The sequence below is a fragment of the Eublepharis macularius genome, chromosome 3 (assembly GCF_028583425.1).
Source record: "Eublepharis macularius isolate TG4126 chromosome 3, MPM_Emac_v1.0, whole genome shotgun sequence".
NCBI classification, from domain to species: domain Eukaryota; kingdom Metazoa; phylum Chordata; class Lepidosauria; order Squamata; family Eublepharidae; genus Eublepharis; species Eublepharis macularius.
Window position 1 is genome coordinate 171,219,868 of NC_072792.1, and position 16,122 is coordinate 171,235,989.

At 44.8% G+C, this 16,122-nt stretch overlaps 1 protein-coding gene and 1 non-coding gene across 2 annotated transcripts in view; both read left to right on the top strand.

Moving 5' to 3' along the window:
- Nucleotides 1–7,938: 7,938 nt before the first annotated feature.
- Nucleotides 7,939–16,122, top strand: part of CTSC (cathepsin C) — a 38,435-nt gene continuing 30,251 nt past the window's right edge. The window contains exons 1-2 of the mRNA XM_054973768.1: nt 7,939–8,291; nt 14,078–14,223. Coding sequence (XP_054829743.1) covers nt 8,123–8,291; nt 14,078–14,223 — 315 coding nt within the window. The 5' untranslated portion in view covers nt 7,939–8,122. The remainder of the gene's footprint in view (nt 8,292–14,077; nt 14,224–16,122) is intronic.
- Nucleotides 12,001–12,135, top strand: LOC129326834 (small nucleolar RNA SNORA29). Its single transcript, XR_008596754.1, has one exon. It is a non-coding gene; the product is annotated as a small nucleolar RNA SNORA29 (small nucleolar RNA).

Consider the following 16,122-nt stretch of genomic DNA (forward strand, 5'->3'; position numbering starts at 1 on the left):
GAAGACCCGGGTTTGAATCCTGCCTCTGCCACAGAAGCTTGTTGGGTGACCCTGGGCTAGTCACCTTCTTTTAGCCCAATCTACCTTACAGGGTTGTTGTGAGGATAAAATAGAAGAGAGAATGATGCAAGCCATGTTGAGTCCCATTGGGGAGAAAGATGGGGTATGAATAAATAATAGTAACTGCACCATCCCCACAATACAGCTAGGAAGCTGGGGCTGAAAGGAGTGGCTTGTCCAAGGCCACCTGTTGAGCTCATGGAGGTAGAGGTATTCAAACCAGCAGAGTACTGATCTGCAACCCAACCAAACCACTATGCTAGAGCTGGTTATTTATTTAATTTATCCTATGCTTGTCTACTCAGTGAGGACCTGAAGTGCTTTTTCATCTCCTCTTCTCCATTTTATTCTCACAACCGTGTAAGATAGTTTAGACGGAGAGGGTGTGACTAGCCCAAGGTCACCCAGCAAGATTTCACAGCAGAGGAGGGATTCGAACCTGGGTCTCCCAGATCCTAATTTGACACTTTAAACACTATACTACACTTGTTTTCTTGTGCTATCTGTCCATATATGGTCTATTTTTTATTCGTAAAGACAAATTGAAGGGGTGTCTGTGGAACCCCCGTTTTAAACCATGTAAGAATATGAAAATCAATCAGGCTGTTCTGGACAATTTAAGAAGACAGGCAATTAAAACTGAAAAATAGAGAAAGATGTAACTTCCTCTATCACCCCCTTCCTCTTCCCAAGCTATCAAATGTGATGGGAAAATGGTATGCTAGGTCTGACAAGGTTTCAAGGAAATGGGTAGAAATTGACAAGTTTAAAAATATCATTTATATAAAGCTCAATTTGCCAGTAGGTTGATGCAGCCAGTAAAGAACTGGTAGGATGAAAATAGAAAACCAATGCTCCAATTTAAGCACTCTTACTAGGGAGTAAGCCCCATGGAACTCAGTGGGAATTACGTTTGAGTAAATGTGCTTAGAAATTGCCCAGCAAATAATTTACAGTTGCATACCCCAGCGAAATAAAAGGGATCAATTGTTTTCTAGATTTTTTTAAATAAAAAAAAAAACAATAATTCCTCCTAACGGCATTCAGTCATTAATTGCTATTTTGCTTAGAGGTCACCCTGTAGAATACCACCCACTGATCCCTTGTTCATAGAAGTGCTTGTTTGTTATTTAACGTGACACACACTCTACCTGAAATGATAAGAAAGACAAAAGACCAGATTTAATTATATATGTTAAAGTATTTTGCAAATACAAAACATTGTTTGAGTGTCTTTAATATATACCAGGCAAGAAGCGAATTGCATAATTCATTATGGTAAATGGCAACGTTCTTATCACAATCACCTTTCTAACAAAACCATGGAGGGCACCCATTGTTCAAGCAATCAGACATAAAGAAGGACAAGGGGCTTGTGCGTTTCACTGCTGTACAGGAGGTGGAATTTCAACATGGGACTTTTCTCATGCCAGAATTAAATAGCTGCATATGGCAGTAATGGGGTAGACACAATGAGATGCGTGCAGAGCATTGCAGACATAGCACTGTTCTGTTCATACAAAGTTCATTGTGCATGTAATAGCACTGCCTGGGTCCCAGTTCTTGCACATCTTGGATCACTGATCATTCTCTGCAATCAAATCTCATTGCAGAAGTGCATACTTAAATAATAAACACCAGAACATTGTATCAGCTACATTGCACTGAAGGGGTTTTTGTTTGTTTATTCATAGTTATGTTAAAAGTTTTATTTGTTGACTCTGTATTGACATATAAATCCTGTCCAGGTGCTCAAACATACACACTTCCTTTTGATGATAACACTGGCAATTGTAGTGTTACTCCTTTTTATTTTCTGTTCTGTTTTACATAGTGGGAGACTAGTTTTCACCCAAAAGTGATGTGTGATGTCATTTCTTCCCATTGCTCTGCCTCCAAAGTTCCCAGGTGTGCCAGGCAAACAGTCTGGCAATTTTACACTAGAATGAGATGCCAGGCAAAGGCAATCTCACCTTGCCAAGCTTTTAGATGATAGGTAATTACAGAGAGCCCCTTTACACATTACTGCTACTGCATTTAGAATGAATGGTTTCTTATGGTCAAGGGCCAGCACAAAAGTAAATACATTATAGAAATGTGACATTTAAAATGTTCCATAAATTATACTAAGTACATATGATGCATTAAATTAATACAGAGCAACGACAGACTCTAGCAGCTGCGCAGAATATGGCCACTTTATCCATAGTATGGTCTGAAAGAAGAAAGCAAATGTAGAATTCCTCTGTTTGTAACTTTATTTATAGTTTCTGCTGCTGCTCTTATTGATGTTTCCAAGTGGGGTTTTTTGTGCTGTAATTATTTATTTATTGCTGCCACAGGATTTGATTTTACACTGAAGTCCAGCGGTCCCCAACATTTTTGAGCCTGAGGACACCTTTGGCATTCTGACACAGTGTGGTGGGTGCAGCCACAAAATGGCTGCCTCGTGCCTCAGGAGGCAGACTCAGCCACAAAATGGCTGTTCCAGCTTACCTTCAGTCATACAGTGAAGACCCTTGCTGCAGTGGTGGTAACAACAACAACAACAGGATTCTAATCTGGAGAACCGGGTTTGCTTCCCCACTCCTCCGCTTGAAGCCAGCTGAGTAATCTTGGGTCAGTCACAACTTCTCAGAGCTCTCTCACCTCATAGGGTGATTGTCGTGACAATAACACACTTTGTAAAATGCTCTGAGTGGGTGTTAAGTTGTCCTAAAGGGTGGTATATAAATTGAATGTTATTGTTATTGTTATTTAGTCAGTACCAGCAATGTTCCAAACTCTTCTTAGCAGCACAGTTCCACACTTCCTTCCTTTTGCCAATCATGGCGATGCTGCGTGGTGGTTCGTCCTGGACCAAGACAAGGGCTGCCTGGGTTCGAACTCCCACTCTGCTATGCAGCTCATAGGATGACTGTGGGCTACCCACAGTGCTTTTCTACACAGGTTATTTGCCCCAGGTTTGCTTTTGGGAAGCAGGGGTTTTCTCCACTTTCCCCAGAGCTTTGGGGTTCATTCACGCACCCATGAGATTTTCTTCAGCTTTTCTTCCATTTTTGCCTTGTGACAATGTTTTGAGAAGACCATAGCAAAACTGGGAAGGCTGCCACATGACCCGGTAAGGCTGGATTCTCCCATTCTGGTCCACACAACACCCACTGTCCTTTCCCTAGATCCCACAGTGGTCACTCCCCCTATGCCGACAGAGGGGACCCTTTTTGAGTTTTTAAAATTGGTGATTGACATAAAGACATACTGGTATAGTGCTATGTTGCAATGTCAATTACTGGCTAAAAAAATCCTACTCCAGTGGCAGAGTGAGGGAGGGGGGGCAGGGGAATGACCAATGTGGGGAACGAGGCAGGGAAACACCTCATTCGGAAGCCCAAGGGCCGCTCTGCTGCCATCAACAAGCACAGAAACACGGAGGCTTCCGTAGGAAAGTGCCTCTGTGTGGAAAAGCCTACACTCTTTCAGTCTAATCTACTTCACAGGGTTGTTGTGAGAAGGAGGAGGAGGAGGGGAAAGCCACGTATGATGCCCCAGAATAAATTTTCATGCGCTGAAAACCCTTTTCAGCAGTTGCACAGAGTGCTGTTCTCAGTTCAATACTGTAACAGTACCAGGGCAGTTGTTAGAAGAGGAGCACTGAGCGCTGTCCCTTTCCTCAGGTTTCAGAAGGGGACAAACCAAAGAGATAGAAAGATAGAGAGGTCAAGGCATCTATTTACTGTCTACTCCTCTAGCCTTTGATGTGAAAATTGCTAATCTCAGAACTTGCTCCTCATGACATCCTTCTCTTCCTGGCTTTGTCACACACTTCTTCTCCCTTCCCTCCATCTTACAACCGTCGATGCAGGACTTGTCCTGCCATCCATGTCAGATTAGATAGGTAGATAGGATCTATCTCTCCTCCTTTCCTATCAGAATATGAAGTTTATACAATAAAGAACTCTTATTTCCTTTCTAAAAAATAATCAAGTGTATGGTTTGTTATTTTCTCTCCTACACTCACACTAGCCAGCATAACCAATTCACATTACCCATGATCACGCTTTCACTGCAAACAATATAACTCTGCTAAAGGCCCAACTATGCAATCTTTTAAGTAGGTTCCAGGGGCCAACATACAGTTTACTTATCAGCTGTGGGAGAAGAGATTACTATGAAGAAAGTCTAAAAGGTTCAGCATTCCAGCCACAGTTCATTGCAGAGCACAAAGAAAAACAGAACCCCATCAAAAAGGGTAACAGATCCCATCAGAAAGGATTGGGATATTCCCAACTGGTGGCAAAATACCACATCCAGACACCCAAATCTGCAAGGAGAAATAGGTTCTGGGGCAGAATCCCAAAGCAAAAGCTGATACCTTTTTATTAAGAACCACCAAACTGACACCAAACAGCATGTAAAGCTTTGGAGTTCTCTGGAGTTTCATGCAACACCACTATCTATTCAAATTTCTTCTGTGCAGAGAAAAGGCCTCAAGGCTTGTTTGTTTCTCCACCCCCCCCCACCCCAGGGACTCAGAGCATCTTATTAAATGCTGTGAGCAAAACAAAACACAATTTAAATAAAGACATACAACTCAACCACCACCACGCCACCCGGAAACAGGATGATAAACTACAAGGACATCCTAAGTTGATGCTGGTTCTATCACCACACTTTACACAGAGCCACAACTGTTAGCCACGGGCTAAGTGTCAAAGGCCAAGCCCTTTGGCTCTTCAGCTATGCACAAGCTTTAAATGGCCTGCAGCCAGAAAGGAAGGGAAAACGGCCAACATGGCTGCCCAGTAGCCACCCCTCCCTGACATTTAGCAGCGTCCAGGTAAAGAGGACACAAGTAGGCACCACTGAAATTCCACACCTCTAGTTTACCGTCTCATCCTACATGTTTACTCAGAAAATCAGGCAGGCACCAGAAATATCAAAGTTTTAGGACACTTTGATTTGCAGATAAGCAGATCAAAAGGTTGAGCTCCCAGCTCCCCATCCTGACAAGCTTCACCTGGAAATTCCTGCAGATGAATTGCAAACTTTAGGCCTGGGCTAGGGGAGCAAAACTTTTCACGATTTTCCCAACCCTTTTCTGTGGCTCTGTTCACTTATAAAGTTAAGGGCGCAAATGCAGTAATCAGAAAAATCCCAAATAAAACAGGGGCCTGTAGTCTACGAGACCGCTAAGTAAAGTATTCGAAGCCTTCCTCTAGCCCAAGGAATTTTCCTGTAATGTAGGGAGCCCTGACTTTTTTGAGTCTGTGGAGGCCTCTGGAATTCTGACGCAGAGTGGTGGGCGCAATTGCAAAATGACTGCCACAGGAGGTGGAACCAACCCCAAGTTCCAGGGAGTGAGATCATGCTTAACTAATGCATAATTCCTCAACATTGCAGGCAGAAGCTCTGTTTAACAGGATGCCTTTTAAAATTAACACTATTTTAAAATATTTTCTTGAGTACACACAGCTAACTTTCCATCATGCAGGAAAGAGCCTTGTGTTGGGGCTGCAGCTGCTGCCAAGCAACTTTTAAAAAGTCTGCATATCCAAACAGAAGTCCTGCTGGGTAAAAATCCCATCTGGCCCCCACCCACTAAAAACACTTGGCAAGCGCCAGGAAGGGTGTTGGCAGGTGCTGTGGTGCCCATGGGTGCCTCATTTAAGTTGCAGGAAAGCTTTGTAAGGAGCAAGCCTAAGCAGGTCTTCTCAGAAGTACATCCCATCTTGTTGAACAGGGCTTAATCCCAAGAAAATATCTGAAGTGCTGCAGGTTTAAGATGGAGGAACTCTCTGCATTCCCAGGTAGGATACCACAAGGAGTAACAAACATGTTCTGCTAGATCTTCAGGGCTTTTTTTCAGCTGGAACGCGGTGGAACGGAGTTCCGGAACCTCTTGAAAATAGTCACATGGCTGGTGGCCCCGCCCCCTGATCTCCAGACAGAGGGGAGTTTAGATTGCCACTTCGCAGCATGGACCATTTTCTCCGAGGGCAACCCAGAGTTCCACCTCTTCTTTTCCCAGAAAAAAAGCCCTGTAGATCTGTATCACATTTTTACTTACCTTTCTGCCAAGAAGCTCAGGATAGCACACACCTTTCTTCCCTCTTCTACTATATACTTGCAACAACCTTGTGAGGTAGGGCTAGGCTGAGAATGAGAGAAATTGATCTGAGGACACTCAGCGAACTCTTGGCTGAATGGGAATCTGAATTCTGGTCTTCCCAGTCCTCATCTAATCCCATAACCACTCTACCAGGCTGTTGCATACAATCTCACCTGTAGGGTTGCCAGCAGCCGGAAGGGGAAAAAGTCCTATCCCTTTAAAAGAGGTTTAATAAGATTTTTTTACCAGATGATGATACCTCCGTGCCATGAATCGCTTCAACCGCCCATTTTCACACATCAGGCCTCTATCAAAGGGATATTTTTTATCCAGGATGTTGGCAATCTTATTCAGAAAGCAGCATTCCTAATTAAGGTCATTTCCCTTCATGCGTTTGGACCTGGTGATTGTGTGGTGGTGGGGCCAGCATGCTGGTGGACCGGTTAAGAACGGCAGGACTCTAATTTGGACAGCCAGGTTTGATTCCCCACTCCTCCGTTTGAAGCCAGTTAGGTGACAGTGGGTCAGTCACAGCTCTCTCAGAGCTCTCTCAGCCCCACCCACTTCACAGGGTGATTGTTGTGGGGGATAAGAATAACACTTTGTAAACTGCTCTGAGTGGGCATTAAGTTGTCCTGGAGGACAGTATATAAATTGAATGTTACTGTTATTATTATTGTGCCTGCTTCCCTCTTCTGCATTCTGTTAATCTGTGCAGAGAGGACATTTTAGAGGGCGAATGCATTCTCCAATCACGTGTGGATGTAGCCAGACTGTTGCAGGAAACAGGAAGCGGAGCTGCATTCCCCTGCCCTTGGATACTGCAGTTTACTGTAACCCTATAAATAATCATTTGCTACTCAATAAGCTCATCCACACAAGAAAAGCCAATGACTGATAAAGTACAATTCACACAGCTTGACTAATATACAAACTAAGTAAACTACTTGTACTATAAGGGGCCTCTCAAACAAAACAATTCCTAAAAGTTACTAGATTACGGTTTTTAAGGCAATGCTATGGGGCCTCTTAAACTTGCCACTGCTTTAGGGCCTTGACACGAGGGAATCTTGCCCTGCCAATACTCAACCACGTAGGAACGCCTTACAGCACCTTTCCAGGGCAATCCTACACATGGTTGTTCAGAAGTAAGTCCATTGTGGTCTTATTCCCTTGTAAGCGTTTGGATTGCAGTTTTAAAAAATTAACCACCTTTTAAAATTGCAGCTGGGGATGGGATCCGAGCCAACTGCTACAGTTCAGAACAAGCCCTCTAGAAATAGCTGAGACTGACTGCGGAGTAAATCCAATCTAGGCGCTCCCGCAGAAGGCCATGCGGTTGCCAACCTCCAGGTGGCGGCTGGAGATCTTCCAAGATTACAACTAAACTCCAGGCTAGAGAAATCAGTTGCCCTGGAGAAAATGATCGCTTTGAAGAAGGAACTTTACACCCTTCCCTCTACAGTTGCCAACCCCCAGATGGTGGCTGAAGATCGCCTGGAATTACAGCTGCTCTCCGGACCACAGAGATCAGTTCCCCTGGAGAAGATGACAACTTTGGAAAGTGGACTGTATAGGCTGTGCCCCTCTGAGGTCCCTCCCCCGGATTCCATCCCCAATTCTCCAAGAATTTCCCAACCGGGAGCAAACCTATGACACCCCCCCCCAACCACACCCTCCTCTGGCTCCACCCCCCCCCCCCCCGAAATTTCCCAACCGGGAGATAACAACCCTAGGAAACCGCTCCGGCCGAAGTCATATGGGCGGCCCCGGAGTCAGAGCAGGGCACACGGCGCAGCCCGAAGAGGAAGCCAACCCGCTTCGCTTCCACACGTGACGCCCCGGGGCGGGTCTCTCCCAGCCGTGTGTTCCGGTTGCGGATTTAAGGCGAGCGGGGCTGCCGGCGGGTTTCCCTTTCGCTGCTTCGGGCCCCGAGCGTCTTTGCGCGCAGCCATGGCGCGATCGGCGCTGCCCTTGGCCGCTCTGCTGCTGCTGCTGCTCCGCCAGAGCTGGGCCGACACGCCGGCCAACTGCACCTTCGAAGACCTGGAGGGCACCTGGGTGTTCCAGGTGGGCAGGGGCCAAGGCGAGCGCAACAACCGGCTCAACTGCACGCAAGTCGGTAAGTGCCCACGGGGCGCAGCGTGCCTGGCTAGCTCAGCTCTCGGCTCCTCGGTGTGAAGTTTTCTGCTCCTTCCCTCTTGCCTTAGTGGAAAGTTGGCGGTGGAATAATGCTCCGCCTAGCCTTTCAAGGGATCCCTTTTCCAGCTCGTGTGTCTGTTTATATGCGTGGCAAATAGATTTCCAGGACGGCTGCGTGCTTTATTCGAGCAAGGTTCGAGTCCAGTGGCACCTTCGGGACCAACTAGTTTCCCAAGCTTTCGAGAGTCGAAGCCTTGGGAATCTAGTTGGTCTCGAAGGTGCCTCTGGACTCGAATCTTGCTCTTCTGCTGTAGACCAACGCAGCTTCGCCCCTGAAACTGGCTTTATTTGAGGCTAGCTTTACTCTGTCGGGTTCGAGGGGGCTGGTGACTGAATAACTCTTGTAATCTTAGTCCATAGCTGTCCCCACCCCAAATAAAACGGGAGCTCAAAGTTACAGTGGAGACTGAGTTTATTCCAGAATGTAATCCGTTGTGAAAGTAAATGCTTTGACTTTATGGATAGTTTCAGGCGGGTTGCTGTGTTGGTCTACAGCAAAAGAGCAAGATTAGAGTCCAGCGGCACCTTAGAAATTTAGTTGGTCTCTAAGGTGCAACTGGATTCCAGTCTTGACTCTATGGATGGACATTGGTATCACCCGATGAAGTGAGCTCTGATTTGAAAAAGTAAGATTCGAGTCCAGTTGCTGCTTGGAGACCAACTCAATTTCCAGGGTATGAGCATTTGAGAATCAAAGCTCCCTTTTTCAGAGTTTTGGCTCTTGAAAGCTAATAACCTAGGATTTGAATTGGGCTCTTAAATGCAACTAGACTGGAATCTTGCTCTTCTACTGCAGACCATCCTACTTGAAACTGACTTGGAAAGTTTACACTGGATAAATTCTCTTAATATCGAAAGTGCCCCCGGCTCTTTTTATTTTTCCTATGGGTTCAGTGCAGAGGCAGATTAGGCCTCCTGAAGCAGTAAAATCAGGTGAGCGGCATGGCTGGAGTATTGTGTTTTACTGACCTCATGGTATTTATTGACTCACTGTTTTTTATGCAGATTTTTTTTGTACCGTAGCATTTTATAGCATTTTGCTGTATCGTAAAGTGCCTTGGGGCCTTGTGGCTAGAAGGGGGCTTCTTGGGCCATCAGCTGGCCTGTCTAGTCCTGAACATGAGAAAAGGGCCTGAGCGCTTGAGAATAGGCAAAGTGTGTTTCTTTGCTGTAGGATAACCCCAGTTTAGGAGATGAGGCTCCCAATGAATCTTGGAAGTGTGTTACTTCCAATTAAATCAAAAAGAGTCCAGTAGCACCTTTAAGACTAACCAATTTTATTGTAGCATAAGCTTTCGAGAATCAAGTTCTCTTCGTCAGATGCATGATCCATGTTTTCTTCGTCAGATGCATGTTTGGATCATGCATCTGACGAAGAGAACTGTGATTCTCGAAAGCTTATGCTACAATAAAATTGGTTAGTCTTAACGGTGCTACTGGACTCTTTTTGATTTTGCTACTACAGACTAACACGGCGAACTCCTCTGGATCTACTTCCAATTAAGATTTCTTATTGGCATGTTTCTGAATTTTTCCCCCTTGTGCTTTGCACCACAGATTCCTGCTGTGTGTAGATTACAGCCTGCCTGTGGCTCCTCGGTGCCCTCCTGAAATCTCTGCACGCTAGGCCAGGCCTAGCTGGTAACCTCTCCCGCTGCTGCCATTGGGTGTCATGGGGAAACCTTGTTCCAAATATCAAGAGCATTGGAGTAGATAGTTTGTTTCTGCAGGAACTGATACTCTGCATACTCTTTCCTGCATATATTTCAGGCTGAGTTCTGGGTCTGCTGAAGACCTGAAAAGTGCAAGGAATAAAATGGTATTATGTATTAAATGGTGCATGCTGGTAAGATCCACCCCCTGTGCTAATCTTGCCATTTGCTCAGTCCTCCATTTAGCCTGGCAGGTTGACGGTTGTGCTAGATTGTAGTGTCTTATTAGGTCTGTAGCCATGTTGGTCTACAGCGGAACATCAGGATTTGGATCCAGTAACATCTTAAAAGACCAAAAAGGTTTCCAGACTGTTAGCTTTCAAGAGTCAGGCTCGCAGGGACTCAAATCTTATTAGATCTGGAATAGGTAGCTTTTCTTGTCAGATTTATACCCCGCTTTTCTCTCCAATGGGGATCCAAAGCAGTTTATAGATGCAGAGAAGTTAGCCGTGTTAGTCTGTGGTAGCAAAATCAAAAAGAGTCCAGTAGCACCTTTAAGACTAACCAATTTTATTTTAGCATAAGCTTTCGAGAATCAAGTTCTCTTCGTCAGATGCCTGATATCAGGCATCTGACGAAGAGAACTTGATTCTCGAAAGCTTATGCTAAAATAAAAGCAGTTTATATCATTGTTCTCTTCTTTCCAGTTGCAACGGCAGCCCTGTGTCATGTAGGTTAGGCTGAGCGTGAGTGGCCGGCCGAAGGTCCCCCAGTGAACTTCTGTGGCAGTCCGGAGATTTGAATCTGGATCTCCCAGATTCTAATGTAACCGCTACGCCATGCTGGGAACACCAGCATGGAACCACTGGGGAACAACCAACACTGGGGAACAACCAGCATGGAACACCAGCTGGGCACATGCTGGGCAGTTGTGAGAGCGAAAGAAGTGTAGGCACCGTGCCCAAAAAAAGCTGGCAACCCATGCCAGCATGGCTGTAGAGTCACTTGAGGGCTTTCGGTGCATCAAAGCAAGGCCTGCTGCAAATTTGGGCAATTGTTCCTGATAACAACTTCGCAGACAATGAGTCTGTAGCTGGAGACTGCTTGAATGCGACCACTTTACCAACATTTGCATTCTTTTGTGTTATCTCTTAGGTCTTGTATCTTATCACAGTTGGATGGAGAACTAGTTTAGCAGGAAGCATTTGTCTTCATAATTCTGGTGCAGCTCTGAGCTCTTCCTTACTCTTCTGCTCTGTAGGGGAAAAATTGAAAATAAAGCATGCAAACGTTAAAAAATATATATTTTCTTGGGAGAAGAAAAGGATGACTCCCTCCTCCCCCTTCAGATGATACACCACCCTCGTAATCACAAGTTCAGAAACTTGCGCAAGAAAGAGCAAAAACAATGAAATCCCCCTTCCTGGCGAGTGTCACGTGAATTTGCTCAGCACTTTTATGTTAAAAAAAAAAAACCCTGTGTTGAGGCACTGGAACTTAAGCTAATAAGCAGCAGGGCAGGCTGACCGGGTGATTATGAAATATTTCTAAGGATTTCTTAGACCATCCATAAAAATGCTTTTGTCATCAGGTTTGATGCATGCTGACTGTTACTGTGGAACAATGGAATTTATATCTCAAAAGTGTAACAGGTTAGAATATTTAATGATGTTTGGATACTTTTTTTTAAATAAATGTGACAAACCATGTGAAGGGTGTATTTTTTGCCTTTTTCCACACTGGGGAATCGAGAGCAGCTCGTGTTATTCTCCACTCCTCCCAGCCTAACCTACCTCACAACCCTGAAGCACAAATAAAATAGTTGGGCAGCAGTTAATTCATGAAGAATAGCAAAATATAGCTGGGCCCAGTAGGCAACCGCTGTCCTTGGCTTTAATGAATATTTAACAAGGTTTGACTTCAACCTGATAAGTGGTTGGTTAACAATATTTGGCCAGTTAAAATAGTTAGCATGCTCTTCCCATTTGACTACCATCTATTTGCTCTACAAAGTAGGTGGCTATGCTTATGGGATAAAAAAAAGCCTGCCAAAGTCTGAAGGAGAAGAATGATACTGTCTTCTTCCTATATGAAATGGCAGAACATTTAAAAAATAGCTAGCGTGCCAAATCTTATCTGTTTTATCCTCCCCTGAGTTCCAGGTTCTCCCTGGCTATCTTCACAAGAGCCCTGCAAGGTAGGTTTGGCTGAGAGAGAGTGTAGCAAGCCCAAAGTCACCTAATGAGATTCTTAGTAGAGGAGGATTTGAACCCATGTCTTTTTAGTCGTAGCGCAAAATTCTGAAGGCTACACTATGCTGGTTTATGATTCTATCTGTACTTAAAATTGGTTGATATAATAGTAATGTCCCCAAACTGGGTAATACATACCAGTTGTTATTTAGATTAGTTTTTATGGGTGGAATGATGTTCCATAGGTTTATATAGCAGTAAAGTAGTAATTTCCCAGGGCCGTTTCCACGCGGCTTACCTGTATGCAGCATGTCCCGGTAAATCGCGCAAAAAACGCAAAAGATCGCGTTTCCTCGTGTGAGATTTGCGTGATGGCACTCGACGTTGCACAAATCTCACGTGAGGGAACGCAATCTTCCGTGTTTTTTGCGTGATTTACCGGGACATGCCGCGTACAGGTAAGCCGTGTGGAAACTGATCTGGTCTGAATATATTTAGATTGGTTTTTATTGGATGGGGTGGTATTCCATAGCATTGCCAAATTGCATTATACTAAGGGTGTGATGCTGGAATAGTATCTGGGAAACCCATGTTCAAATCTCTGCTCTGCTGTGGAAGTTTACTGGGTAACCTTGGACCAATCGCACTCTTTTGGTCTACCTTGCAGAGTTGTTGTGTGGATAAATTGGACAAAGGGAGAATGTTAGCCGCTTTAGGTCTCCACTGGGGAGAAAGGGGAGGGTATAAATTATATTAGTAAATAACAAAGAGAACTTTCCATTTGGCCCCAAATCATTTAAAGCCAGTTGTGCTTAATCTCGATTAGAGCCTCAATTGCGGCTAATGTCAAAGTGATTTTAGGGGGCTTTGAGAGACTAACTTTAGTTGGTTTGGAGCTGTTGCATGGCCTGCCTTTAGGGTGAAGGTAGGGGAACGGATTGGCCATGGATAAGATCCAGAATGCATGTATAAGGGTGCACAGATCTATTTATCTCTCCCACCCACCCCCTTGATAAAAGGGTTGCATGGGCCTCAGTCTTGAAGGATCTTTTCTTAAATATACAGAGTTGGGTGATTGGTCTATCTTGGCCATTGTTGTCTACTCTGACTGACAGTAGCTCTCTTGGAACTCAAGCAGAGGGCTTTCTCATCACCCGCCACATGATCCTTTTAACTGTAGATTACTAAGCATTGGGGAATGGGGATTTCGACATCAACCACTAAAAATGCTACCGAAATGCCTGATTGAGGCAATCAGTGCTACTTCTTACTTGAGGTGGAGTATGAGAGGGGAGTGATTTTGTGAAACTGCCATTTGAGTTGGAGGTGTTTATGACTTTGATAGGGAGAAATGGTGGCTGTGTGGCTAGGAGAGAGAACTGGACTGCTTGCTTTAGCCTGGGCTGGGGAGGGGGGGGAGGGGGAATGTAAGAAAAGCCCTGCTGAATCAGGCAGTGCGCCATCTAGCCCACCATCCTGTTTCGCACAGCTGCCAGCCAGGAGATAGAGGCCAAGTCCCTCCCATGATATTGCCTCCTGGCTCTGGTATTCAAAGCTTCTTCTGCCTCTTTCTCTGTGTCCTTTACTTACCATGGGTAGTAGCCATTGATGGGCCTCTCCACAAATCATCTAACCTCCTTTTAAAGCCATCTATGCTTGTGGCTGTCTCTGTGTCCACTGGCAGGGAACTTCATGGGGAAGGCTTGGCTTGTCCTCGGAGATGACACGTAAGCTAAGGAACACTGGGCAAGGAGCATTTCTGAAAAGGCTAATATCCTAGCTGTGTTCTGCCCCACATTTGTTATAACAACATTGAGGCTCATGTGTGGAAAACCTAACGTTTCCTCCCTCTTTCTCTTCAGGGCCCATAGAGAAAAAAGTTGTGGTTCACCTGCAGAAGCTGGACGTGGCTCAAGACGATGAAGGGAACAGCGGCTTCTTCACGATAATTTACAATCAAGGCTTCGAGGTTGTGTTGAACAACTACAAGTGGTTTGCGTTTTTTAAGGTAAATGGGGTTTCTTCTCCCTTGATCCGAAGTTTTTTCAAAATATGCTGAGGTGTATGGAATGGAATGTAGCTTCCGAGTTCCTTGCACAATTGCATCTGGCAGTCCACACACACACACACCCCTGCCAAGAGTCTAACACTTTTGGTTGAGACATATCCTAAATAAATCAGGTCCCTTTTACATTGGTACAGTTGAGACCCCCCAAATTGGAAAAACTTAGGCTGACTGGGAAAAGAGCATTTGACATCCCCTTCTGAAGGCATGGAGAGATGAAGGTTTTGTGGTCCTTCTTTCTGAGTCTGGTGGACTTGACAGAATAGGCCGTCATTGTTCTTTGGGAAGGGCTTGTCCAATGTGAGGGGAAACAATCCTTCCTGGTAGAGCACATCAGTTCCTGAGGAGAGGAATGGGCTTTTTTATATACATCACTCCCTCAAAGGTGAGTATTCTGTTTGCAGACACTTGAGACCTTAAAAGAGAGAGGTAGGGAAGGAAAAATCTCTTCAAACCACCTACAGCTCTCAAACTAGAGGCCTTGCCTCTCAAGCCTCTTCAAACTACTAACAACCCTCAAGCTAGAGGCCTTGCCTTTCAAGCTCCCCAAGCTATCTGAAGATTAGGGTTGTGCGTGCATGCCTCCCTCATCTTGGCAGACTGAGCACAACATGTGTGTGAGCCCTAAATTCCGAGTGGCTGAAATAAGGCAAGAAATCTTGTCTGGCTCCCTTTAGGCTGAAGTGTGAGGAGGAAATTTGACCAAATTACATGTACCTAGTGAGGAATTTTCCCTCAAATTCCCATCCTCTGAATCCTTTCAGTGGTAGGGAGGATTCAAGGACCTAGTTGTGTTGAGTCTCTCTACACAAGACATCTTACACAGGGACACTCATTGTGGAGGGAGACACAATGTTAGCTGGGAAGCATAGTTTAAAAAGACAGAGACAAAGGCTCTGTCAATTTCACCTCATAGACAGAGTTGGCAGAGATCACTCCTCAGAGGGTTTGTTAATTTCATTTTTGCTGCTGATGAAATTAACAAATCCTCTGATGAGTGATCTCCACAGACTCCGTCTTTGAGGTGAAATTCACAAAGACTTTAGCACTATCTTTTTAAACTACACTTCCCGGCTAACGTTGCATCTCCTCACACTTGAGCATCCCTGTGTAAGATGTTTCAAGAGAGTCTCTTTAAGTCTGTTGTAGCAAAATAAAACAGAAGCGTGGTGGGGTCTTAAAGACTACATTTATTCCAGCATGATCTCTCAGTTCTTCAGATCCTATGGAAGGAAATCATTTTGCAGCTTTAACGATAATTACTGAGGATTGGTATGGATTCTCTCAAACACGGGTTGGTTCTTGCACATAATGGATAATGTGAGAGGTTGGTTGTGTTCATATTCCACTTTCTGTAGAAAGAGAGGCTGGTCCCCCCCACATCCCCCCTAATTATTAATTGTTAGTGATCTTGTGTTGTGGATCTGCATGCCTCCTTAAGTTTCCCCAAGACATTTTGCCAAACTCGCTAGTCTTACCCAGTGAGGCATTTATGTTATGCTTCCAAATGGTCATTGCAAGCACCGTCCAATACCAGTTCTCGCCTACCAACCTTCGAGTTGCCAGTGGTAACATAATTAAAGGAAATGTGCTCTGGCTATTAATTTAAGGAGCTTTCTGTACTAGTGACACGAGAGAAAGCAGGCTGTTCTGCTCACTTGAAAGCCAGTGAAGAAGATTTAAGGAGCCCCATGACTGCTTTCATATCTAGTGAAGATTTTAAATTTTTTAATTCTTGCATATTTAGGCCCTGCTAATGTAATCTGATGCCCTTCTTAGCAGGCAGATGAATGCATCTAGCGTTGTGGTGTCAAAACACAGGCAGAAATAGATTCTGAAACA